This window comes from Helicoverpa armigera, chromosome 8, assembly GCF_030705265.1.
Source record: "Helicoverpa armigera isolate CAAS_96S chromosome 8, ASM3070526v1, whole genome shotgun sequence".
In the NCBI taxonomy this organism is placed as follows: domain Eukaryota; kingdom Metazoa; phylum Arthropoda; class Insecta; order Lepidoptera; family Noctuidae; genus Helicoverpa; species Helicoverpa armigera.
The window spans coordinates 5481347-5508008 of NC_087127.1; the positions used below are offsets into that span (position 1 = coordinate 5481347).

Here is a 26662-nt window from a genome sequence, read left to right on the forward strand (position 1 = left end):
GGGACTGCAGAGACATAAACCATTTTCAAAATACCTATGAATGACGAAGAAGCCCCTAGAGCTGTCGCACTTTGTGACTACTAAACTAAGTAGGAGCGCAATTCTACGCACTATTGTATTGTCTGTGGAGAAATTAATATCTGTGGACTATGTAGTCTGTGGTTTGGTTTGTAACCGACGCTGTCAAACTGTCAATAAAGTGTCAAGTGCTTGTTATTTTTTGTGAACTATATTCAGTATTTTTGCGTTTCTTTTTGAATTCAAGATACCAAAAAACAGTAAAAACAAATAATATTTTCAAATTTCTTCTATTTGAAGGTGTAAAACTTTTTCAACTAATCTTATAATACACCAACGGGACGCAATGACCTCGTGCGTTTGATCTGTGTAATCTCCGTAAATAACATCGTTCTCATGGTGCTCTGAAGGAGAACATAGCAAAACTGAATATGCAGTCTGCTATAAGTCCTCGTAAAAAGCTGAAAAGTCCATTACAGGATGCTATCATCAATCCCAAAACATCTGTCACGTGAGTTTTGTATTTGTAGACTTACCCTCATAAATTACATATTTTATTATTGGAAAAGTTATAATTACCTAAAAAATCTAAAAGTTGCGCTTTAGGCATTGCCTATCACTTTGCAAATGTGGTATGCTAACATTATTAAAGTCAAGAAAGCCATGTTTAATCTTAATTTGTAAACAAATTGCACTTCTTTGCAATAGTTCTGTGATAAGATCTTCTTTTGAATAGACTATGTTTATTTACAGATGCTCAAATGTCCCAGACAGTCTATTTGATGCAGCTGCAGCCAAGAAGCACTTCAGCAAGTTTGGACGAGTCCAGAAAATAAGGCTTTTCCCAAAGCGTCACATTTGTATCATAGAGTATGACCAGCCAAGCTCTGCTGAGAGGGCTGTGCTAAATGCTGGTGCTTATGATGGCTTCATGTTTGACGTTACTCGCCGTCAAGCTAGGGTGTAAGTTTGCCATAAAATATTGCACAATATGGTGCATACTTTCAAACTTATTAAACATCACACATTGTTGATTGTATTGTGTGATTCATGTTGATAATCTTATCTGTTACTATCAATAATTTGTTTAATCCATTGCTTTCTTTTCAACATTCTTTTGTACACTGATAAAATATACTTAACCATGACTTTTACATTTAAATGACTTAGGCGAAAACGCAGCACAAGAAAAGATGATGATCCAGACTGGGTGCCTGATTCTGATGTTGAAGAGGAACTATCAGCTATGGGTGGAGCACCAACTTACAGAGTCACTCGTCAAAAATGTATGTAAAATTAATACATACCTATGTCCTTTTATTGGGTAAAAAGGCTTATCAGCTGTAATTAAAAATAAAATGGTTGTTTATCCTTAGCCATGGATGTTGAGCCGGAAGTTAAAACCCCACCTTCAAAATTGAGGATACCGGCGAGATCACTGAAACAGACTCCATTGAAGAAAAAACTGCCAATACGAGAGAAGAAGCTTGCGATGTAAGTTTATTATCTAATGTCTGATTATCTCAACAAATCAAAGGAAAACTTTGAAGATGGGAATCACAATTTATTTTAAAGTTCACTTTGAATTCTGATCTTGATGTTTTGACCAAAATGGTCTTTTATATCGATACTAGCTTCTGCCAGCGGTTTCACCCGCATCCCGTAGGAACCTCTGCGTGAACCCGGATAAAAAGTAGCCTATAGCCTTCCTCGATAAATGGGCTATCTAACACTGAAAGAATTTTTCAAATCGGACCAGTAGTTTCGGAGATTCAAACAAACACTTCAGCTTTATAATATAAGTATAGATAACAGTCTTAAGTTTTTGTATATAAATGTTTGTATGTTCAGTGCACAACCAGCTAAGGACATGGAAGCTCCAGTGGCGATAGTGACCACACAAACAACTCTGAGCACCTTGGAGGCAGCAACGGAACTGAATCAGCTGAGAACCAAGGTTTCCTTGTCTCCTGATGAGCAATGGAGAATTCTGGATGCAAGAGACAGGTAAACAGGCATTTATGACCTCACAACTTTTTATTGTGAACCCAAAGATATTTGTTGGGGATTTTGTTACAATATCTAGAGGTATAAATTAATTATATATTTGTTTTTTAAAGGATTTTGAGAGCTTGGGGCGGGGCTGGTTCCCGAATCAAAGTGGGTGGTGCTACGATAGGTACCTGTCAAGATATGTGCCCAGAAAAAGAGCTATTGCATAGACAAGCAGAACATCAGGTGAGAAGGCGATTAATTCTAGAAAGGTTAAAAGATTTTATATTTTTGATGTAAAAAGTAAACTGTGACTATATTCTATATACACATTCAAGAAATAATAGGTATAACGAAGAAGTCTTTGCATCAAGGCAAATTGTAAGGTATCACTAGCTTTTACGACTCAACATCAATTAATAATCAGCATCACCGATAGACGTCATCGCGGTAGCACCGGCTATCCCTGAAAACCAGCGCTGGGACTCTGTCTCGTTTCGGGTCGTAGCATTATGCTGAGCGAGGGCAGTATTGCGCGCTTTAAAACGCATATTTTCCCCTACTATTATTATTTCTGTATAATGTGCCTAAGTTTAAGTATGCGTCTATTGTTGCGCAATAAAAAATATTTTCTTTCTTTTTTCTTTATTATCCATACCTGCTAAATGTTTTCCTATTAATTTTTTAGGTGATGACGCTAGAGACAGTGGTGGACTCAGACGGGGAGCTGGAACCATGGCGAGCGGTGAAGCAGTACAGCCGCAGTTCAGCCGACCAGGAGATCCCCATGTGCTACGAGTTGCGGCCCGCGCCCGTACTCATGCGTACATGCGCTTATCTGCTGCACGAGATAGCTGATACTAAGAGACAGGTACTTTTTACTTATAATAAATATGTAAAACCGGCCAAGTGCGAGCCGGACCCGCAGACGAAGGACCTACAATTATCCATATAAACACTGATGTATGGGAGCCCCCTAAAATATTTAAGTTATTCTAGTTTTCAATATTTGTTATTTTGAGCGGCGACAATAATACATCATCTTTGAAAATCACAGTTCAGACCTACAGCCTTGAGGCATACTGACAGACAAACAACATCAAAGTTTTAGTAATAGGGTGTCGTTTTAATTTTATGGAACCCTACAAAGCAACTGTCGATATTCAATTTACAGAATTACTGGGACATAAATTAATAAAAATGTGGTGTTGTATTAAAAAATATTATATTTCTTGTTTTAGGTCTCATTGGCTGATTGGTTCCACTTCATGTGGGATCGTTTCCGCGGTATCAGGAAGGACATAACACAGCAGGCTCTGTGTTGTGCAGGTAAATATTAGAATACATTACTCTTTATATATTTTTTCCCCTAAATTACTTCGTAACAAAATCATTAACTTTGCAGAGTCCATTTGCTTGGTGGAAATGTGCGCGCGATTTCACGCGCACTGTGCCGCTCGCCTCGCAGACCTCGAACATACGCAGTTTGATCAGAAGCTCAATACAGATAACCTGACAAAATGTCTGCAAACTCTGAAGCATATGTACGCAGATGTGGGCCCCGAACAAAAGCCTAGGGAAGCAGAATTTAGAGGATATGTTGCACTACTTAATCTTGGTGACGCTAACTTTTGGTGGGAGGTAAGAACAACAGAATATAAATTTTATTATAATTAACATAGCAATTTTAATACTTATGCTTGTCTTATTATTTTCACAGATCAAACAACTGCCAATCGAGATACAGAAATCGGCTCCTATAATCTTCGCTATCAAAGTGTTTAATGCAATAGACAACAACAACTACGTGAGATTCTTCCGCCTAGTGAAAGAAGAAGCGACGTACCTACAAGCATGTATTCTATTGCGATACTTCAACGATGTACGAGCTAGGGCTCTCGCCAGGATCGTCAAAGCTTACGCTCCTAGAGGCGGTTCTCGCTACCCTGCCGAAGAAATGATGAACTCACTTGCTTTTGAAACAATAGAAAACTTGAAATCGTTCATCAATCATTATGGTCTCAGACTAGCAAGAACTGAGGAGTGTGAAGGCGAAATCACAATAATATTGGATAGAAATCACTTTATTGAAGACAGCGATCCTTATCCTACATCAAGATCTATTAACTTGATTGAATCCAAAAGGAAACTAACAGTGGGTGAAATTATAGCTGGCGGACAACTTCCTTCTGCTGAGTATAGTCGTCATGCGTTGTACACCAGTTTTAACCCAGATGGGAGACTAAAGGAAAGTGCACTAACTGCGGGCGATCAGGGCTACAACACTTTGAACGACAGCAACAAAGACGTACAGACTCTCAAAGCAGAAATTCAAAGATTGTCTCAAGGTAGATCACATGTGATGGAAGTAAGAGCACAAGTACCAGAACCCAAGACGAATCTTTTCGTCAAACCTGATGTATTATCCACAAGTCCAAAACAACAACAAAAATTCAACGCACCAATAAACCCCATATTTATGAAACCACCCCCTGCCTTCAACGAAGCCAAGCAGTTTCAATTTAAGCCAGCTATACCCGTTGCACCAACGGATATTATTAAAAATTCGCCCGAAAAAATTGAAGATACAAAAAATATATTCTCGTTTTCTAAACCACAAGAAACTGTACCTCCCAACTTATTCACTAGAAAAATCGAAAATACATCAGGTCCAGGTAATAAAATTTTTGGAAATGTAAACAATGATAAGGATCAAAACTCACAACCTCTATTCAAAAGTACAAAACCTGAAGAACCTAATATATTCAAAAAACCAGAATCAAGTTCTGTGTTTGGGCAGCCAATTCAAACAAAGCCTTCAACAAATTTGTTTACTATGCCTAAGAATGTATTCTCAGCAAAGGATGAAAAAGTCGCGGATCCACAACCATTATTTAATAGTAAGAATATATTTGCTGGTGTTAAGAATGATATCTTCTCAAAACCTGACCCGACACCGGCTTTTGAAAAAAGTGGTAATATATTTGCAAAGCCGATACCGCCGACGGGAGAAGATAAGCGTCCAACAAATATATTCGGTAGTTTTTCCAAGCAGGCAGAAAGCAACAATTTGTTTACCAAACCTGGAAATGCAGAAGATCAATCAAAGCCTAAGAGTATATTTGCTAATGGTGAAGCTGCAACTAGTAAATTGTCGCCAGGAAGTCTTTTCAAAAGTGCAATTATCCCGCCGAACGGTACTGATAATAAGAACTATTCTATCTTTCAATCCAAAAATAAAGCACAAACTGTTGCTGACAATATTTTAAATTCAATACCACCAACGGATACTCCATCTATTTACGAATTTAACCAAAACGAGGATGAAGAACAAAAACAGGCGGAGCTTCAGCGTCTTAATGCTGAAAGAATGCGAAAGGAAGAGGAGAGATTGTTGCAAGAAAAAATAAGAAAAGAAGAGGAAATGAGGAGAATAGAAATGCAGCGACAAGAGGAAGAAAGGCGTAAAGAAGAAGCACGAAGAAGACAAGAAGAGCTTAGGCTTCAAGAAGAAAAACGCAGGAAGGAAGAGCAAAGGATTCAAGAGGAACTTAAGAAGAAATTGGAGGAAGAAAAGAAGGCCGAGTTAAGACGTAAGGCTGAAGAAGAGCAGAAATTCAAAGAGAGAGTTGAAAAAGAGTCAGCTGAGCTTGTTGAAGAGCTTATCACTGAAATAAATGATGCAACTGTAAAGACTATATTAAACGAAGAGTTGGATAAGTTTAACAGTTTAATGAATTTTGCTAATACGGTAACTGATGAAATAGTCATGAATTTATCCAATGAGATATCTGAGGCTGAATTGAAAGCAGAAATATTTTTAACACGGCGCATTATGAAGAAATGGTTTTATGTGTGGAGGAAACAATACAAAAGGAATATAAAGAGGCGAAACCTTCTAGAGGATACTCCTGTTTGGCTGACTCGTAAGACTCCACTAGAAGAGGCATCGTGTTTGAGACGATTTGTTGAAAACGCTGCACTAAGAAATATGAATGCCATTCACAGAGGTTACAAGTTTACTGGGGAACTAAGACAATTGCCAACTCCTGAACCATACAACATTATGGAAATAATTAGATCGCCTCTATTGAAGCGCATGAAACAAATAAGCTATCCATACGATAAATGCTTCTTTTGGAAACTGACCCTTGTGTCACCTGGTGGAATGAAATGGTTACACAAGAAGGTTAACATCGAAAAATGGATTCTGGATGTTTTCAGTGATAAAAAACAGCATGAAGTTTCTGATACATTGATACATGTTGGGAAACAGTCTTGGAATCATTTGATGGATTTTGCTATATCTGTAAGTTTAATCAGTAAAGATAAAGAGATGAATGGTAACGAAGCCATCGAAGGTGATAATGCTTTGCTATTTTATGCCTCTGAGAATGATAACGATCTTGCGGAGACAATTGAAGGCACTCTGAAACACAAATATCCGTACCAAATAGTTCCAGTGGCCGTCATCATTCCGAAAATGGAATTTGTTCAGCACCGCGTGGAAGCCCTTCTGTCAAATCTTGCACAAAGAAATATTATAGCAGCTTATAAAATATTTATAATAGATTCGCAGAATGTTCTTGAAGCATTGAATGTGTCGACCAAGAGTGCTATGAAATGGTTGGCGAAAAAATTCCCACAAACCCCACCACTGGAAATAGATTACTTGAAATCTATTTGTCAGAGATATCTCGGAAATGAAATTTGGTGCAGATTAAGGTTGGAAAAAGATAATCGTATGAACGTTGTTATAAGAGATTTATACAAATTAATTAACTGCTACAACATGGCTGTGGATAACTTAACGAAGGCCATAACAAATGAAGATCTATTTAACTACCCATCATTTCCATTAGAGTTTCATCAATATTTGGATATGACATCTCCTTATCCAAAACCGCATGAGTTCATTCCAAGTAGCGCCAAGACTGCTGATAATGTTGCGGCAATCAAAAGGATTATGAATCAATTGAAATTGCCTAACCCTTCATCGGAGTTTAACCCCGTGAATGCAATCAGTATGCAACAACAAATGAGTAGCTATTGCAACCAGATAGGCTGGTTTGAGAACCCTGAAGAGGTGTTGTGTAGAGTTGTAGCTGTGCTGCCAAATGAACTCGCAGACATAACAATGCCACGTGAGGATTTCAACAGATGTTTCGCTCAATATAATCTTTTAGACTTTATGAATATAATTGTTTATGAAAAGATTAATAGACTGAAGAATTTCGAAAATCGATTTGCAGTTTATGAGAAATCTTGTATGGAAGATTATCGTAGTGCACTTTGGTTGTATGAAGTGAATGTCATTACTGAAATGAAGCACAAAGCTTTAGAGTATGAAGATGATATTGATTATTATATAGAAGCCAAGCGTCGGAAGATAGAAATGGATTCATTAGAATACCTTATGTTAGAAGACAAGGATCGCACATTAGTTGATGAAACTATAAAGGAAACAGATGAGAACATATCCAAATACGACAACTGTGCAGAAGCTGTCAAACAGCTCGAAAAACAAATTGAAGAGGGAAAACAGAAATCATTAGAATTTGAAAATTTACTCAAAGCTGCTTTAGGTGATATTTAAATGAAAGTGTATTTTTTCTATAAAAATGTGAATGAATTGTGTTGTTTCATTAAATTGAAATGTTTGATTTTCTAAACAGCTTTTTACTACTTACCCACCTTGATAAAAGTTATATAATAGCAGTAACAAAGTTCCATAAAAATCTATTGAGTACTTTTTTGTGAGAAAGAGTGACATACTTGTAACCCTCACAATTTAAAATTAGTCCTCTATTATTATATATATACTTTTTTTATTAGCTTATGCTGAGCCACTGGCTAATATATTATTATTTTATAGAAAATATATTTTTTAGATATATTGATTAGCTGCATTAAAGCGGTTAGTCAACATTTTAAATCCAAAAAGATATGACCCCACTTCAAATAGGACCCCTATCAATCGCCCTATACTATAGAGGACTAATTTATTTGTGGATCTGTGCACTTTCATTCAAGGGATTAATCATGACAATAAAAAGGTAGTTGAGCTTAAATTTATTTTATTTGTCAGTATCTTCTTGTGGTTGTACAACTTTCAAACAAGCATCAACAAATTCTGTGAAGATGGGTTCTTGCATGTACTCCTTCATCATTTCATCAGGATGTGGTGACTTGTCCAGTAGCTCGAGGATCTCTCGCACATGAGGATTCTCCAAACACTTTTTCAATTCTGTAGATTGCTCTGTAAATTGGTTAAAAATGAAGTAGTGTCAAATAATATTTAAAAAAAAATGAATAAAACTAACTTCAGGCTTATTTAAACTTGTGTTTCAAAAACTTTCTCATGGTTCACTTGAAATGTGATTTACAAAAATAGCTTAGTACTAAATATACAGCACATTAGTTTATAAATACAAGAAACAGATGGTACCTACAACAACAGATAGGCAGATAAATGGTCAAAAGTCAATATAAATATTTTTAAGAATATCAGTTACAACTTACCTAATAATTTTAATTTTTCAACTGGTACTGTGTCTTCTGTGGGGTAGTCATATTCAATTTCCTTATCATCTGATTCATTGGCCGGCGTCGGTGGATCAGGCGGGGTACATGGTGTCTGTTTGTGAGTTTTATAGCACGGAACTGAGCAACTGTAACATTTTATGAAAGGGTTGTTTACTTTGGATCTTTTTTTTCGCTATAAAAATGTTAATTTCCTGACCAAGTTATAATGAAAAACTTGGCACTTTTTACTTACTATGGCTGTCTGCATACAGGGCATTTGTATTTGGAAATCTGTTCACATTGTATGCAACTCATTTTAAGGAATTTCAATAAGTTTTTAAACAATTTTTGGTTGGTTTGTTTGTTTATATGCTACACGTGACACTTGACACTGACAGTAGCGCATGACATTTCTTGTTTGTCAAATTGGTTCGCAAAAGTTGCCAGCACGTGACATTGGATTTAATGGATTCGATGTAATTTCGATAGTTGTAGTTATTGTTATTGTAATGGGAGGTTTACTATATTGATTTCTGACACTTACGCGAATATTGGACATTTAAATAAAACTACTTTTACGGATTTTATCCAAATAATCAAAAAATCCAAGCCTACAACTGCTCGACCTAAGGATACAGTGAGCTCGTTTTGCGTGAATCGGATTGTCAATAATAATTAACAAAAATGTAGGGTAGCTGTTTGTAACTAATATATCAAGACGACCAACACCTTAGTCTGCCCGTGACCATGGATGCTGTAAAGGATCCGAAACGTCGGGATTAAATAATATAATATAACCGCGATAAAATCCGTAAAAGTAGTTTTATTTAAAGGGAGGTTTACTTTTGAGAATTAAAAAAAAATGTTTCCAAGAAAGTGACAGATGGTCTTGCACCTACTATAGTTATCGGCACGGATATTGAGCTCTCGGCGGAAGAGTGGGGATCGCTATGCGCACTGTACACATAAGGCAATAAACCAATAAGATAAGATTTAGTCTGTTCTACTTGTTAATGTTTATTTTTGTATTATTCCATAGATGTAGTTATATTATGTGTACTATTGTATGCTAAGCTTAGTTGTGTAGTTATTTATTGTAATAGAATATATTTTCGTTTTAACTAAAACTTTCTGCCATAATGAAACTGGATTGTAAGTGATGACCTGAAACACAGGTTTAAATTAAACCTAGTTCGGGCGGTCCACTAGCAAATAATGCATTTTCCGAATCTATCGTTATTCATATTCTAGTTCTAGTATATTTGTAAGCACATTAATTGTATCATCCTTGTAACAGGAAAACTTGTTTCTGTTGGATTAGTGTTCTTTTTTGTAAACATTATTTTTTTTAATAATTTATTTTTTTATTTTTTTTTTATTTAATAAATCGCTTCTGCGCAGGTGAAGGTCAGGGCTCAATATACGTGCCGATAACTATACGTTAGTGAGCCATCAGGGCCATTAGTGACTGCCTCGTTGGTCTAGTGGTCGTCAGCGTAATTGCAGTGCACGAGGTTTCGGGTTCGATTCCCGGGTCGGGCCGAAATCGCTTTGTGGGTTTTTTTAAACTTTAGTTAGAGGATAAAACGTTTATTCACCACAAACGCGGCGGTGCAGTATGTCTTGTTGGTCAATCTGTGTCATGCAGGCAGAATACCTGACGCTGGTATTCTGCTGGATCCCTACAATGACGTACGGATGTCGATTAAACCGAACAATTAGGGCGTAATTAGTGCTCAGTGCTGTGTATATTTGAAATAAGGTAAGTCTTAATAATTAGTGTTTTATGTTCTGTGTGTGTTGTTTAAATATCGACTATTAGGCTGCCTGTCCACCGGAGCGGAGCTAGGCTGCGGAGTGGAGAAACTGAGAAATATTAACCAATAGGATTGCACAAAATCTCCGCTCCTCAATCCTATTGGTTAATATTTGTTTAATTATGAACTATTTACAGCCAGTTTCTTCATCAAAAGTTAAAGCCAAAGTAAAAGTCAAAGTAATGTCTAAAGTAAAAGTAACGGTCAAATTCAATTTTTCTATTAGTTTTGCTGTCACTTTAGCCTTGAAAAAACGAATTTGACCGTTACTTTTATTTTAGACATTACTTTAACTTTTACTTTTGATGAAAAAACTAGCCGTTAGGGTCATTAATATTGACGGGTAACAATGTGTTATTATGCTTACATATCTTTTTTTCATTTCTTTCAGACAACTGACCACGACTAAACCGGAATATGGCGATGAAGTGCTATCACTATTGTTATGGATGTGTTTGCGATCATACTAAGTTGTTTTTGTGATTCAAGCAAGATCTTTCGTAGGTGTGTTCTAAAAGTACCAAAGGTTTCGATATCTCTTATTGGCGGGGAAATATTGTTCTAGCATTTAGTAGCAGCATACCTAAAACTGCTTCTGAAGGCCGCAGTACCTACTGTGCGGTTCCGTAGAGTTGCTGTTTTTTTTTAATTCTTTATGACAAGTACGTTTCATTATACGATCTGAAAATTAAATGACGTTGAAAAAAATACAACGATCGCATTTATTTTGTACTTTATTTGCATAATTACAATAAATATTTACATGTTTATTCATTACATTGAATAATAATAACAATTATTACACACGATATTTGCTTTAGATTGTTGTACACACATTTTTAGATCAAAATACAACAACTTAGTAACAACAGGTTTTTGTGTATTTTCCATGGTATTTCCATTCTATCTCTAGCTAGACAAACGCTATAGGTAATATCTATATGTACTTATGAAAATTCTTGCGGGCTTTGTTTATTTAGTACTTGTGTGTCTGTTAGGATAGCTTTAAACACACACATAACTAAACCTAAGCAAACTCGTTGTTCTCATCCAACGCGAAATCTATCCATCTACTTAACTTCAATATTAAAATACGTATAGTTTGGAAAGGGATAAAAAATCCTCTCATGAAATAGCAGATTTCTTGTACTATTAATTATCGCAAATACTATTTACTAACAATAACGTTTGGTCATATTAATACATAAGGCATTTATGTAAACGAGTTCTACAATTTGGTCGGGATATCTTACATTTTACATTGTATCTACTAAGTAATATAAGTTTGCAGAACGTAAAAAATACACAAGTTTTGATATTATTAAGTACCAACGCGTAATCGCATAATTGTGGCACAAGCTTTAAAGTCTCTGTAATCTGTAGGACCTAGCCTGCTTTTTGGTCTATAAATATAAATAACGGACTATTGATCGGTTTTTAATTGGACGTACTAGTGTTCCTAAAACAATATCGTTAGCAGAAAATAAGCTTGTCGGCTTCGGCGCTAGTGTCGTCATTGCTCACTTGTTAAACATTTAGTTCCAAAAATATCCGCAATTACCTAGGCGAGTGTTCTACTCCTCAAACTATCGAACTCCATTGCATGTCTAAAAACCTATACTTAGTAGATAATAAAGAATTTGGTGGGTATGGCAGGGTCTACAACTCCTCGTGATTGGCTGGCTTGTTGTCGCTGATGTAGTATGTAGTCTCGGCAAGGGGCATGCCGTAGTCGGAGGTGGCGAGCGCGTGGTAGCGAGACCTCAAGAGATGTGCCGCGGCCTTCGGCTGTCGGTTGCGGGTGAAAATACCCTTTTTGTTGCCACCAACACGGGTTATTGCTGCAAAAATAAATGGCACAATTAGATGTGTGATATAAATAAAAGTGATAAGAGTAAGAAATATGCCGCTCTTTCAATGCACGTAGATTTCTGTATATGCTTAGTATCAAGGATGCTCCATTCGATGAAATGTCATGCTTTACTGGTCAAGGAGAAAGTTTTCTCACAAATAGGGCTGCCATCTCGAATTTCGCCAAACCCGGACAATCATTAAAAAAAACCCGGACATTTGGCGTAAATCGCATTTTTTCCCCGAACGAGTACGATTTTTCTTAAACAAAATAATACCTAATTTGTAATCCATTTACTATTAACATATACTGAAATTCAATGAAGTGCTTCCTTACATGAAAAGTGTCCGGGTTTTGCTGGACGGACCCCGGACGGCCTCCAAACGAGGACAAATCCGGGGAAACCCCGACGGATGGCAGCCCTACTCACAAAACAAAAGGCCTTGGATGTCCTTGAAAGAAATCTATTATCTCAGAAATATCTCCCGTATCTTCAATTGACTTTTTTAAATTATAATTATCTAGTCGTGGAAGGGCTCAATAAATCATTCGAAATATTTCTCAACCATGCAAATCATTCAGTCTTACAGATGCCATGCATTCTGATCACGAGCACTAAGTCGATTCACCACCACCTCCAATCCTGTGTTCACATAGCATTATATCGTCATAAAAGACATTAAGGACATTCATTTCTTACAACGCAACCACTTGAGGTGTCGAATGTGTGGCTGCAGGCGGTCTCGACGACGCTGAGGGCCTTTGCCTACCCTCCCTAGGCAACAAGCCGAACGTGAAGTTAGTGGCAAGAAACTTTCTGGTTTCTGATTTAGAGAGTCTACTCAATCACCTCTTGATTGGCAAAAACAAGACCCTATTTCTGATTGATTATAAGCAAAGCAGACATAATTTGAGTAGTAGTCAATGTGGCTATGATTCGAAGAAAGAATGAATGACTTAATGGATGTTAATTTAAAAAAAATGGATACTAACACTGCGGCGTCTTGAAGTCAGCGAAGTTCCATATGAACTCTCCGACGAAGAAGCCAGCCCTCCGCAGGTGATCGAACGCCTTGAAGTGTTCTGCGATTAACACGCACTGGTACTCTTCCGACCAAATGTATTCAGGGTACTGGAAAATAAAAAAACGAAAGAAGTTTAAATACCTAATTAAGTTTTGATAACGCCATTGAAATGCCACTAAGAGATTCTTAAGAGATTTACACTTATATTATAATATAAGTTCATAATACTTTTAAATTTGATAGATTTATGTAAAACGTTTTCCAATGGAAGTCATGCCAAATTAGAAGAACCAAAAATCTCACTGCCTACTGACATCGAATATTACTAGGTATAATAATTTTATACCTACAACTAGTAGGTACAACAAGTAAGTGCACACAATCCTCCTTTTGTCGGAACCATTTAAGCCCAAGTTCACCGACAACATCAAATGTTTCCTTAAGACAAATGTTTACTAAGAATTTTTTCATTGAAGTTTTAAAGTAAACAGTGATAGAAGCCCATTGGGCCACAACGACTATTGCATGACGTAACGATACTTACCAAGTGCAACCCAGCAATGGTGTCAGCTCCATACTCAGTCATGATGATGGGCTTGTTGTGTATGCGGTGCCAGTTGGTCGCCTCCTCGACCACATTGTTGGTGATTTGTGTCGTGTGGCCCGGGTTCGCGTACCAACCGTTGTAGCGGTTGAAACTGATCACGTCTAAGTGACGACCCTGAATGTGGAAGAAAAGAAGTCAAAGTCAAATGTTTTTATAATTTTTAATAATTATTTTTCGCTTATCGATAAGGACGGCACTGTATGTTTAACACACTCACGGATTTATCACTAGAAGCGCCGGCAGAGATAGCGATGGTAACAGGCCTGGAGAGATCCATAGATTTGACGTGACGAACGACTTCCCTGCAAAGACGATACAAAATGATTCAACAAAAGATATTAAAATTATGATTGACTAGAAGACTCATTTTCACTAACAAAAAAGTTTTTGAAAATTACATAAAGACCTACCAAATCAGTAAATACTTGCTTACCCAAAGTATCTGTCAGCTAATTTGTTGGCAGACCGTGGCTCGTTGGAGATGGACCACATAATAACACTTGGATGGTTCTTGTCCCGTCGGATCAGTTCCGTCAGCGATTGCTTGTGTTTGGTTAGTAATGCGTCCGAGAAACCACTAAAATATAAATTTGAAGATTAACAAATAATTCATCATATTCTATTGTCATAGCAATAATTCTGGCGCCCAACATGGGACTGGTTTGCTCTTATGACTAGATCTATCTATGACTCACTCTGTATCGACGCTGGGGCATTCATCGATGATCATGATGCCATATTCGTCAGCGAGCTGGTATATCTCTTCGGCGTAAGGGTAGTGGGATGTTCTGAATGCGTTGGCGCCTAACCATTTGATTAAGTTGAAATTCTTTACCCATAAAACTGGGTCCCATCCTTTGCCTCTTAGCTGCAATTATTATAATTACGAATGAGTAAGTATGCAGAAAATATTTCTGTTAACAAAACGCTTCTGGTCAAAAAAAATATAATATGTTAAATGTTTTGTCCAGAAAGTTTTAAAATATGAGACTCCTTACGTCTGAATCTTCATGCATGCCGAATCCTTTCAGATAAAGTGGTTTGTCGTTTAGGTAGATGGAAGTATTGGACCACGTGACTGTCCTGATGCCAATCTTTTGACTGTAGCTGTCAATTATTTCGCCTTGTGGGCCTATAAGCGACGCCTGAAAACAATATGGAATATTATTTTGGAAAGAATGTATACTTTTGTCTTTGTCAGATTTTTTTGCCGTCCGATATGAACTTTTCTATGTCCAATTAAGTTGTGTTGTAAAATATATTAAAAAGAAACAGACAATTATAATTATAGCTTTTACGTTTTTCCCCTTTGAATTATGCAAACATATAAATTAACTTTATCCTTATTTTCTCATATTGCAGGTACGAGTTCAATAATCGAGGTGAGTGTTGAAAATAAAGCAATTTTAGCCACGAGGAAAAATAAAAGGAAAATGAATATATTTTCCTTTTCGGTCTAATTAGGACCTTTTTTTTATTTTATTTAATGGTTCACCTACAATTGTTACATCAATACATTGTTAAGTATAGTGCACAAAATTACGACTAGATGTACAATATTAATCGGTAAACACTACATGCTATACGATAATCTATGAACAAATAAAAACAACACAGGGAAAAACAAAAACATGTTGCAAACAATTTTGTGTACAAATAATTAGAAAAATAATAAGATAATAAAGGTGACAAGTGGTACTAGGGCAGTTTGTGTTAAGTGATTGTTTGAACCAGTTGGCGCTTGAAATGTTGAAGAGAGGAAACAAAAATATCAACTTCATTAAACTTGTTATGCAATCGACTAAGCCTTTTATGTACAATGAATACACGGCAATTATCAAAATCTTTATTTTGAAGGTGTGAGGTGGTGCAAGGATGCCTAACGGGCTATGATTTTATTTTCAATTATATTAAGGTAAAGGGCCTTACCTTAAACGTGTACAAGTATCCAGGGTTGGGATGCATGAGGTAAGGCCACCAGAAGTGGGCATTGCCGATCTCCAACAGTCCAGCGCAGTCATTATACGCCGTCACTTGCGTATCGTTCTTATCGAATATCTGTACAATGCACTGAACTTTGTCTGAATTCGGACCTTTCGTTGTCACATTGTATACTACGAAACCTGTAATAAATAAATAATGTCGGGACACCTTTTCACACACGGTCGGTTAGCTCCATGGTAAGTTATTAATTAACTTGTGTTATGGGTGCTAACACAACTGATAAACTCAGGTTTGGCAGTCCGGCATGGTGAACATTGCGCCAGCGAGGTCGTCAAAAGTAAATATATTATAGTTTTAAAGAGTTAATTCATCATGAATTGTAATCATGGTGCACTGGGTTGGCAAGTATACACTCCATTATTTAATTAAAGATCAAGGTTATCATTAATCACTTGCATAAATCTAGGCCTGCATTATATTTAGTCCTGTTAATGTTTTTGTTTGACCTTTAAATAATCAGTTAGACTGACCTGTGAGTCCTTGGATGTCTGTGTTGACGATGACGTCATCGATGTACACCTGAGGCGTGGAGTACAGGAAAACAGTTCGGTGAATGCCGGCGTAGTTGTAGAAGTCAAATGTGTATTGTTGCTCTTGATGAAATCGGTTTGGCCTTTAGGAGAGATGCATATATGTATTTATATTTTGATGTATTAAGAGATAGAAAAAAGAAGGAGAGAAGAGGTGAAAGGGGAGGCAAAGTGATCGGCAGTCATAGAAGTAAAGAGATATATTATAGCATAGTATGTAGGTCTTAGAGTAAAAGAAACAAGAATGCTAACGTTTGCGTAAAATACTGCTAAGTAACTTGAATATTGAGAATGCAGCAAGCCTTTAAATTTAGAATGTTATTGTAAACAGACTTTATTGTTTTCAAAGCAAGAGCCGTGAACAAATGTTTGCAAGCTCATTAAGTATCCGGGAACGGTAATGATATTTATTTTCCGGTCATTTCTAGCTGCACTCAATCTGTAGGTATTAATTAACGACTGTTTACCAAATGAATTTTGTTCTTAAATTATCCTTTTCGTCAAGTTAACAGTTATGTACAATTTATGCAGAGTAAGCACCTACTTAGGTAGGCAGAGTTAGACATACCTAGTACAAACAATAAAATGACGACTTAACATTTTGCTTTCCATCGACGAAGTGTGTTGGTACCATAATCAGAGAACCACCCATGACACACGCGTCTTTATTAATTCGACCACTAAAACTCATGAAAAACCAACTTCTAAGCAGAGTTCAATTGAAAACTCACCCGTCATAAACAGTCTTGATGACACCTTGTGGGACAGTGTCACTGAGCAGTGTATTGTCCACGACGACGGTAAGCAGGTTGCTACTGTTGAAGCTCACCACGTTTGTAATCTCTGCCTCGAATGGTAGGTGTCCGATCTCGTGGTACATCACCGACTTGCCGTTGATGAACTGGAAGGTAGAAAGCAATTTAAAACCAACATCAATAAAGACGATGGAAGGATGGATAAAGATGTAAATGCAAGTGTTGCAACAAATTGCCAAGGAATAGCAATGAACTTACACTTTCATAAAAATGGAGACATTGTTGAAAGACGTACCTATCTGTCAATAGCGGTTTCGAAACGTAAGACTTGACACGGATTCTAGTGCTGGAACATATTGAACAGTCCAGGTAAGTATAATAGGTCCGCCCTTTTATTTGTAATCTTCATAACTACCATAAAGACATTGCAAGATGTAAAATTTCGAGTGCTGTTTTTGTAGTGTCAAAATTTGTTTAAGTGTCCTCAACTTAGAAATTAATAGTAGCTGGAACGCAACACCTTTGATCTTGACCATCATTTGCAAAATCATTCTCATTTCCGTTCTTCGCTTAAGCACCACCGTACATACATTCATGAAAGAACAGTTACTGCTTAACGCAATATGTAATTTCAGATACTAATGTTGTCCTATTGTGTTATTTAAATTTTGATTACCGTTACGGTAAAATATAAAACGACATGTCCGTTTTTTAACGCGACTGCTACCTAGCTGTTTTTTGTTTCCCGTGCGTTTTAACAAATCAGTTTTTCCCAAAAATCTCTCCTCTGGATTCCATTGGGAATTAAATATTTAAATTTTCGCGGTAAGATTTCATTTACTAATTTTATGGCTATTCCTTATTGTGGCCTTAACGCTAACGCGGTGTCCTGCGTGAGCGACGAACGCGACGCGACGCGACGCTGCGAACGCGACGAACGCGATCAACTCAAAGGAATTCCCTACATGCGGCCTATGTGACAGTCTGCGGCGAGACGCGACGTAACGCGTACTTGTTTTGAGGGCGACCAGACGCGACACCGCGAACTATTCAGAAGCGTTGATTGTTGTGGGACAAAAAAAAACATAAATATTAAAGAAATCGTTTATTAGTACAAACAAGTTGGAAGATTGTTGCTGTCTGTACTTTAAATATGAACTTTCAAGCAAAATTGTAACACAACTTCTCCATGATTTGAGAAGTAATGACCAAAATCACGTAGGACATCTGTCGCGTATAGCATCGCGTCGCATTACGTCGCGTCGTGTTGCGTCGCGTCGCGTCGCGTTCGTCGCTCACGCAGGACACCGCGTAACAGTTCCAGTTATTTTACATAATACTTAATATTACATATATTGTTTACCGTTACATTGTTATTGTGTTGAGTGTTGATTTGATGTATAATGTATGTATGCGATTTATACAAATACATACATAATGTGCCTACTTACATTATTTATCTACTTAAGCTGTCATATTATGATACCGAAATATCATATTAAACGTATTTGTTTAGTATCGCTTGTGAAACGCTAAAAGCTTGAACAAATACTGAGGCTATTTATATTGGTTCTTACTCAAATATGATAAATATGATAATACTAAGTGAGTGCTTGCGGATATTGCTCAATACCGCGCTATCTTTATTGGAATCAAGCTGTGAACAATTTAGCTAAATACACTAAAAAGATAAGACATTTTAAGTAGTACGAAACAGCCGATTACTGTGTACAAATTAGTTGGTGAACCGCGATGAGTTTCTAATAGCGTTACCAACGAGTATTCCCAATTAGCTTGTCTAAGCTAAAATGATCACACGATGACCCTATCGTTTTTGTACACCGTGATTTTCATGAACTTCACTAGTCACAGATGCTAAAATTGATAAAATTATACAGTACCGACAATAAATAAACAACAGGTTAAAATGGAGATTAGAAAAAAATACGTTTAGTGCAAACGCTTGTTTAAAAGTAAAATTCCCCGCTGAGAAAATAAAGATAAGTCAAACATTACCAGGATAAGAATACACGGCTAATTTGAACAAAAGTCGGGCGCATTCACCTTACGTGGGTGTCGGAATAATGTTCCTGCGATACAAGATGTATGGTACGTACGTTTCGAGAGGTATAGTTTGGTTTATAGAGGGAGTAATTTGAAACTTGCTGAGGGGATTTTATTGGGATTCACTAAGGCACACCTACTACATGTAGGTCGAATGAGTTAGTAATGTTATTGTGAAGGTGTGTTGAGTTATCACTGCTCGTAGAGATTTAAGGAATGTTAAAGGTTCAATACAAGCTTCAATATTATCTATACTAATAAGTATTAAAAAGAGGAAAACTTTGTTTGTTTGTAATGGATAAACTCAAAAACTACTGGACCGATTTTAAATATTCTTTCACCATTAGAAAGCTATATTATCTGCGGTCTGCGGTATCTGGTGCAGGTAGGGCTGCCATCCGTCCGGGTTTCCCCGGATTTGTCCTCGTTTGGAGGCCGTCCGGGGGCCGTCCGGGCGGGGTTTCAAGAAGTGTCCGGGGAAAACCCGGACACTTTTCATCTAAGGAAGCACCTCATTGAATTTAAGTATATGTTAGTAGTAAATGGATTCCAAATTAGGTATTATTTTGTTTAATAAAAATCGTACTCGTTCGGGGAAAAAATGGGTTTTGCGCCAAATGTCCGGGTTTTTTTAATGTATGTCCGGGTTTGGCGAAATTCGAGATGGCAGCCCTAGGTGCAGGCAGTAGCTCCCACGGGACGCGGGTGAAACGGCGGGAAAACGGCTAGTTTAAGATATAGAACTTAGGGAACTTGGTACATGAAAAGATGTAGGTTTCATGAAGAATATACCTAATACGAACTAATATTTATAAAACGGCTAATTTATTACAAGATCGATGAACTCTAAAATAAGCAACAGCGAATTCTTTCCTTAAGCGAAGATCGTGACATAAAGACAGTATCTACATATAAAAAAGAATAATCAAAAGGTCTTTACACGGGGTCTTAACCTTATTATTATATCAAGGACAGAGTTCACTTTCATATCAATCAAAAACCACTAAGTCTGAGAACAATGGAAGACGTGCGAAATAAAAGCTAAGTGATCTGAATAACTGAAAGCTTTTGTCTTTCTGCTGTATTCATCATAATCATTTCAAGCTTTGTATTCTTCCGACAGTTTATTTACTCTACTAAAATGTCGAAAATAAATTTAAAAGCATCGTTACTATAGCTAATACCTAACTATGTTTTTTTGCGATGTCGATATCGAAAGTAAACGGACACTAAATTATTTACAAAGGAAAAACAATCGAGTTTCCAAGAAAACTTATCGTCGATTTCAGTGAAAATCTAACACCAATTACATTGTTTCGGAAGTCGCAATCTTTGATTTATTTTTGTAATTTACTTTACTTTGAAGAACTACTTTCACTGATTCGTGTTATGGTTTGCAGTTTTCCAGTAACTGTTAATTTTATTGGATTGTGTTAGACGAAATGGATCGATTTGTAGGTTCAAATACTAATTATCTTACCTATTCTGACACAAGAAATTAATTAAACAGTGTGTTGGTAGTAAACAATGAGGAACTATTGTGTTTACAGTATCTAAGTTTAATGTTAATGGACGTTTTCAATAACAGTCTTACCTACCCATGAACCAGGAACAGTCTGAAAAAAGTTTTGAGTAACAAATAACAAACAATTGAGTAACCTGTTACATAAAAATAGTGACTACATAACTATAGTTCTTATTAGACAAATTCAGTTTTGTTATTAGAAATCTGTTATTAGTAGCTCGTAAATGAAATTCGTTTGTCTTTTATCAAGGTTTGGTTATTTGTGAATTAACTCAACTAGTTTTGTAAAATACTTTTTTCAGTTATTGCTTAGTAAGGACTTGTTGGTAATATCAAAACGAATATTTTGTGTTACATGGATTACTAGCCAGAAGCCAGTAGTTTCTCCTGCTTACTGAAGGAAACATCCATTATACATTAGTACGATTGAAATAATTGAAACCATGTTTGAACAACTGTTAATGTCAAGTCTGTTTTTCCATAATAAAGCAACGTTGTTTATACTTTAGTGCTAGACTGGGCTAACAAGGCTTCAAGTACAATAGAATATCGTTTTCCATACAGATTGCATTCTAAGTTTCCATTGAAGTGAATGTGAATGAACTTAATCCCGTAGGTGTATACCGGTGAATGATTTGTGTCTGTTTCTACCTATTATGCAGATTTGTGCCCGACCCGTTTCTGGAGACATTGTCCTGCAAATTGCGTCTTTATAACACCTCTAAGTTGGTCGCCTCGCGGTTGATTTACAAATCATTGTACCAGAAATGAGGTATCGCCTACAGAGCAGTAAATCTGTGGTGCTCGGCTTAATGCACTGTAGGTCCTTACGAGTATATCCGTATGTAAAATGAATCACCAAGCCAGTGATTTACAACTCCACTAGAATGCCTACTTGGAAGACATTGCATTTGCTTATTTTGACCTAGTAAACTTACAATGTAACTGGGCTTATAAATTACTTAGTTGAATGAAATAGTGCTGTAATACGATTATTTCAGTAATCCGTGAAGGTTAGTAGTATAGATTGTATCTATCTAGTTCATGGGGAGTACTCATCCTTTTGAAATAAAGGCAACAACTCAAGATTTATTTCTATCAATCTACTTGATTAACTTGAAAGAAGTTGGATGGAGGAACACTGAAACGGCAGAAGGGACGTAAGGCACATTTAGGTTAGGAAGGTAATCTTTACTTCGATATTGCTACCTATTATTTAGTTTAACCTTCGTATTACCTTTCCCAGAACAGCAGAGGTACAAGAACGGGTCCACTAGACAACTCGGTCGGCAGGAAGCTGATTGAGTAATGTCAGTTAAGTGAGGTCAGTGATTCTTATTGCCCTCTAGTACAATTGGCGTATGAATGACGACCGTCTACAACATATAAGCGCTAAGACGCTGCAAAGCGTGTATGCTATGGAGAATATTTTAGGATAACATTATTGAAAAAAATATAAGGGCAGCAGAATAAAGAAGCTGTGCCACTGTTTACAGTATAACTGGAGTTATTGATGAATGCCGTAGACAAGTCCGGAGAAAAGTCTAACAGTAATGGCAAAAAACGATAATGAATCTTATCTTTCCATTCAACTTCATCAATCAAAGACAGCTGGTTTCGATTCAGTGCTGCTTACTAATTCGCTGTCGACAAGCAAGACTCGTTACAAGGGTAAGCAAGTGCACGTATCAAACGCATCAATCAATCAGATCGGCCGCAGTTAATGAGTTGACAGCTAGAATATGCATGAAAGCGTTCTGCGTAAAGTAAATAATTGATGGCTCGCTGCTGTCTCCCCAAGTAGGTGTTTCGTATTGAATGTGAGTTAGTGGGCGCTTGGCAGTCAGGTCAAACGAGTGCGAACTCGCGAGACGGGTGTCACGCGACAAATTGTCCAATTACCTACCGTCGGACTGCCTCGTGACAACGACACCTCTCGGCTACTGCCGTGGCCGTCAATCGGGGCTGTTGCTGCCCTTTCTTGTTGCTAACTACAAATTAATACTAGCGAAAATTGTCGATAAAATGATCCAAGAGGAATATTTTTAAATTGTGTAAATGTTAGCTTTTTTAAATATATGTATTGATTGTTAGCAAATATTGAGGTCATGTCCCACCTATTGACCTGAACGACTTTAAAACTCGGCGGAATTATGTGGTAGATCACTTAATGGGACTTAGGTATTGGCCAGTTTTGTGTGAGCATTATTTTCTAGTTTTATGAAATGATTTAATTCCTAAGCTTCTCATAAACCTATGCAAAGTGAACAAAGTGAGATATCATTATTATGCAATGATATCATTACTTGCAAAAAATGTAAAGACAAAGAGATTTTTTACACACATCTGAAGGTTGTTGTCCGGTAAATGATATCTCTCGGAATATCATTTAGAGTGTGTGTAATCTAGACATACATTAAAAATGTCCTAATTTCCAAGCTTCCATAAGAAGCACTTATACATTTTAAATGACGTTTGGTCATCATCATCATCATCTTCCTGCCCTGTTCCCAAGTCATTTGGGGTCGGCGCAACATGTCTTTTTCTTCCATTCCTCTCTGTCAGACGTCATACTTACATCCACTCCCTTCTGCTTCATGTCCTCTTTCAGGCAATCAATCCATCTTTTCCTCGGTCTACCTCTGCCTCTCCATCCTTCCACATTCATACTTAGCACACTCTTTGTAGCATGCGTTTCACACCGTCTCATCACATGCCCATACCACGACAAACGCTGACCTCTCATTTTTTCTGTCACTGGCGCTACTTTCAGGCTTCCTCTGATATACTCATTCCTCACTTTGTCCATTCTGGTAACCCCACACATCCATCTCAGCATTCTCATCTCTGCGACATGCACTCTTTTCTCATCCTTCTTTTTCAATGCCCAACACTCTGAGCCATACAGGACGACAGGTCTTATTACGGATTTGTAAATTTTGCCCTTCAGTTTGAGGGGCATCCGTGGGTCACAAATGGTGCTTGTTACCTGTCGCCACTTCATCCATCCAGAATTGATCCGATGCGTAACGTCCCTGTCCACCTCACCGTCACTTTGGACGAGTGAACCAAGGTACCGGAAGTCGGAGCAGACTGGTAGGGGCATGCCGGTTAGGGTTATGGTCATGGGTCTTGATAAACCGCCAAAATCGCAATGTAGGTACTCTGTTTTGCTCTTGCTGACCTTTAAACCCACCGTCTCGAGTCTTAGCCGCCATGCCTCCAATCTGCTCTGGACCTCTGGCCCACTCTCCCCCACCAGAACAATGTCATCGGCGAAAAGCATACACCAGGGGACCTCCTCCTGTATGTCCGCTGTAAGGGCGTCCATTAATAACAGGAAGAGGTAAGGACTGAGCGCCGACCCCTGATGTAAGCCAACGCCTACACTGAAACTGGCGGTAGTGCCGGCCGTGGACCGGACTTGTGTACTGCATCTGCCGTACATCGCTCGGATCAACTGCACATACTTCCCTGGCATACCTTTCTCCTTAAGGGCCCACCACAAAACCTCACGAGGTACCCGGTCATATGCCTTTTCGAGGTCAACGAACACCATATGTAAGTTCTTGTGTGCGCTCCTGTACTTTTCGCATAATTGGCGAATACAGAATATAGCGTCCGTTGTACCCCGACCAGGCATAAAACCAAATTGGTTTCGTGAGATATCACTCTCTTCTCTCAGCCTTCTTTCAATAATTTTCTCCCATACTTTCATACTATGTGACATTAACTTTATTCCCCTATAGTTATTGCAGTCCAACACATCACCCTTGTTCTTAAAAATGGGCACCAGGAAACTATTGCACCATTCGTCCGGTATTGTTTCCTCTTGCAACAACTTATTGAAGAATAAAGCTAACCACTTCCATCCATTCATCCTCAATAACTTCCACACTTCCACTGGTATTTCATCCGGTCCTAACGCTTTGCCATTCTTCATTTCATTCAGTGCTTTTCTCACCTCATCCACACAAACGTTTCTGACTAGGCCCTCATTTACTGGTTTATTGTGGAGCACACCACTCCACACATTTTCTTCATTCATCAGTCTTTCAAAATATTCCTTCCATCTTCCTTTTATTCTCACGTCATCCGAGAGGACCGTTCCTATTCCATCCCTTACACTTAATTTTGCTAACATCCCTCGTCATTTCTCTCTAGATTTAGCTAACCGGTACAGGTCTTTTTGGCCTGCCGGGCTATCTAGAGCATCATATAGTTTCTCGTGTGCTTTTACTCTTGCAACAGCCACGGTCTTTTTAGCTTTTTTCTTCCATGCATCATATTCATTCTTCTTTTCTGCCTTTTCACATTCATTATTCTCGTGTGTCCTCTGCCATTCTTTGAATTTCACTTTCTTTTCTCTCAACACCTCTTGAACTTCTGTAGACCACCACCATGTTTCTTTCTCTATCACACCTTTTCCTTTCGATTCTCCTAAAATTCTTCTCGCAGTCATCCTTATAGTCATTGCCATTTCACTCCAACACTCATTCACACTCCTTTCATTCATATCTCCCATTTCAATTATTTTATCTACCACCGCATTTCTAAATTCCTCCGCCAAATCGGCCTTTTCCAACCTGTGCCATTTTATGTTTGGAGGTAACTTTTCTTTGCCCTTTATTGACTTTATTGTAAACGCCACTTCCATAACAAGGGGTCTGTGTTGCGAGACTACACTTTCACCCGGTATAACCTTACAATCTTTTATGTTCTTCAAATTACTGCGTCTAACCAAAAAGTAATCAATTTGTGTGGCATGTGGACCGCTTTTATAGGTGACCATGTGTTCCGTGTTCTTCTGGAACCACGTGTTGACCACTGCTAGATCAAACGCAGTAGCCGATTGCAACAGGGCTTCACCCTCGTCGTTCTGGCAACCAAACCCCCACCCTCCATGCACTCTTTCATACTTCCCTCTCATTCTGCCAACATGGCCATTAAAGTCGCCCCCTACAAATACTTGTTCATTTACTGGCACATTCATCATAACTGCATCCCAGTCTTCCCAAAATTTTTCTTTCATCCGTTCATCACATCCTACTTGCGGTGCATACACACTAATTACATTTAGTATTAAATCCTCTAACACAAATTTCACGACTATTATTCTATCATTCACTCGTTTTACCTCCATCACACACTCTTTCAGATTCTTATCTAAGACAATTCCTACACCATTCCTTTTCCCATCACTTCCACAATAATAAAACTTGTATCCTTCACCAATTTCTCTAGCTTTCGTACCTTTCCATTTCGTTTCTTGCAAACATGCCACATTTATTCGTCTTCTCTTCAACACTTCCGCTAACTCTCTGGCTCTTCCAGTCATCGTTCCAACATTCCAACTTGCATACCTCAATCTTACTTCCCGGGCTCGCTTCTTACATTGCCCCCGCCCGGGTTGGTGCAAAAACCCTTGTCCACTTCCCACAGGGGCCGGGTGCTGCCCCTGCGCGTCGCCTGGGGGGTACGCCCTAGTCCTATCACTCACATCTATTACACTGGACATATTGCTAATAGATTTGGCTATATTTTTATGACCGGCCGCCTGCCTGACGTCAACCCTCCTTGGGAATGCTTTTGTTGGCGGTTTTCCCTCCGCCTGAGGGTCGACCCAAGGTGCTGAGTATTATGCACGGGGTCCATAGTTTTTCCCTTAGTCGCCTCTTACGACACCCACGGGATGATATGGGTCAGCTCTATTCGCAACCGGGAACTGCACGGCTTTGGTATGGTTAAAATAACTGGACTCGAAGTTAGCCATACGGAGAGTCATCATCGTCCGAGCCTTTTTCCCAAACTATGTTGGGGTCGGCTTCCAGTCTAACCGGATTCAGCTGAGTACCAGTGCTTTACAAGAAGCGACTGCCTATCTGACCTCCTCAACCCAGTTACCCGGGCAACCCGATACCCCTTGGTTAGACTGGTGTCAGACTTAA

At 38.0% G+C, this 26662-nt stretch overlaps 3 protein-coding genes across 3 annotated transcripts in view; 1 reads left to right on the forward strand and 2 right to left on the reverse strand.

The window, feature by feature from the left end:
* Positions 1-208: 208 nt before the first annotated feature.
* Positions 209-7682, forward strand: Xmas (xmas). The gene is made up of 10 exons (XM_021329727.3): positions 209-529; positions 772-981; positions 1189-1304; positions 1395-1512; positions 1870-2025; positions 2139-2256; positions 2699-2881; positions 3252-3339; positions 3416-3651; positions 3731-7682. Exons 1-10 carry the CDS (start codon positions 450-452, stop codon positions 7604-7606), a joined length of 5181 nt encoding a protein of 1726 aa, XP_021185402.3. The 5' UTR covers positions 209-449; the 3' UTR covers positions 7607-7682.
* A 388-nt stretch (positions 7683-8070) lies between these two features.
* Positions 8071-8951, reverse strand: LOC110372800 (zinc finger HIT domain-containing protein 3). Its single transcript, XM_021329766.3, has 3 exons — positions 8789-8951; positions 8533-8681; positions 8071-8269 (listed from the first exon to the last, which is right to left on the reverse strand). Exons 1-3 carry the CDS (start codon positions 8848-8850, stop codon positions 8088-8090), a joined length of 393 nt encoding a protein of 130 aa, XP_021185441.3. The 5' UTR covers positions 8851-8951; the 3' UTR covers positions 8071-8087.
* A 2117-nt stretch (positions 8952-11068) lies between these two features.
* LOC110372780 (beta-glucuronidase) overlaps positions 11069-26662 on the reverse strand; it is a 33586-nt gene continuing 17992 nt past the window's right edge. Inside the window, exons 4-13 of the mRNA XM_021329741.3 lie at positions 17102-17271; positions 16311-16453; positions 15766-15959; positions 14835-14981; positions 14532-14704; positions 14270-14413; positions 14054-14138; positions 13774-13950; positions 13198-13336; positions 11069-12193 (exon numbers count right to left, since the gene is read on the reverse strand). Coding sequence (XP_021185416.3) covers positions 12012-12193; positions 13198-13336; positions 13774-13950; positions 14054-14138; positions 14270-14413; positions 14532-14704; positions 14835-14981; positions 15766-15959; positions 16311-16453; positions 17102-17271 — 1554 coding nt within the window. The 3' untranslated portion in view covers positions 11069-12011. The remainder of the gene's footprint in view (positions 12194-13197; positions 13337-13773; positions 13951-14053; positions 14139-14269; positions 14414-14531; positions 14705-14834; positions 14982-15765; positions 15960-16310; positions 16454-17101; positions 17272-26662) is intronic.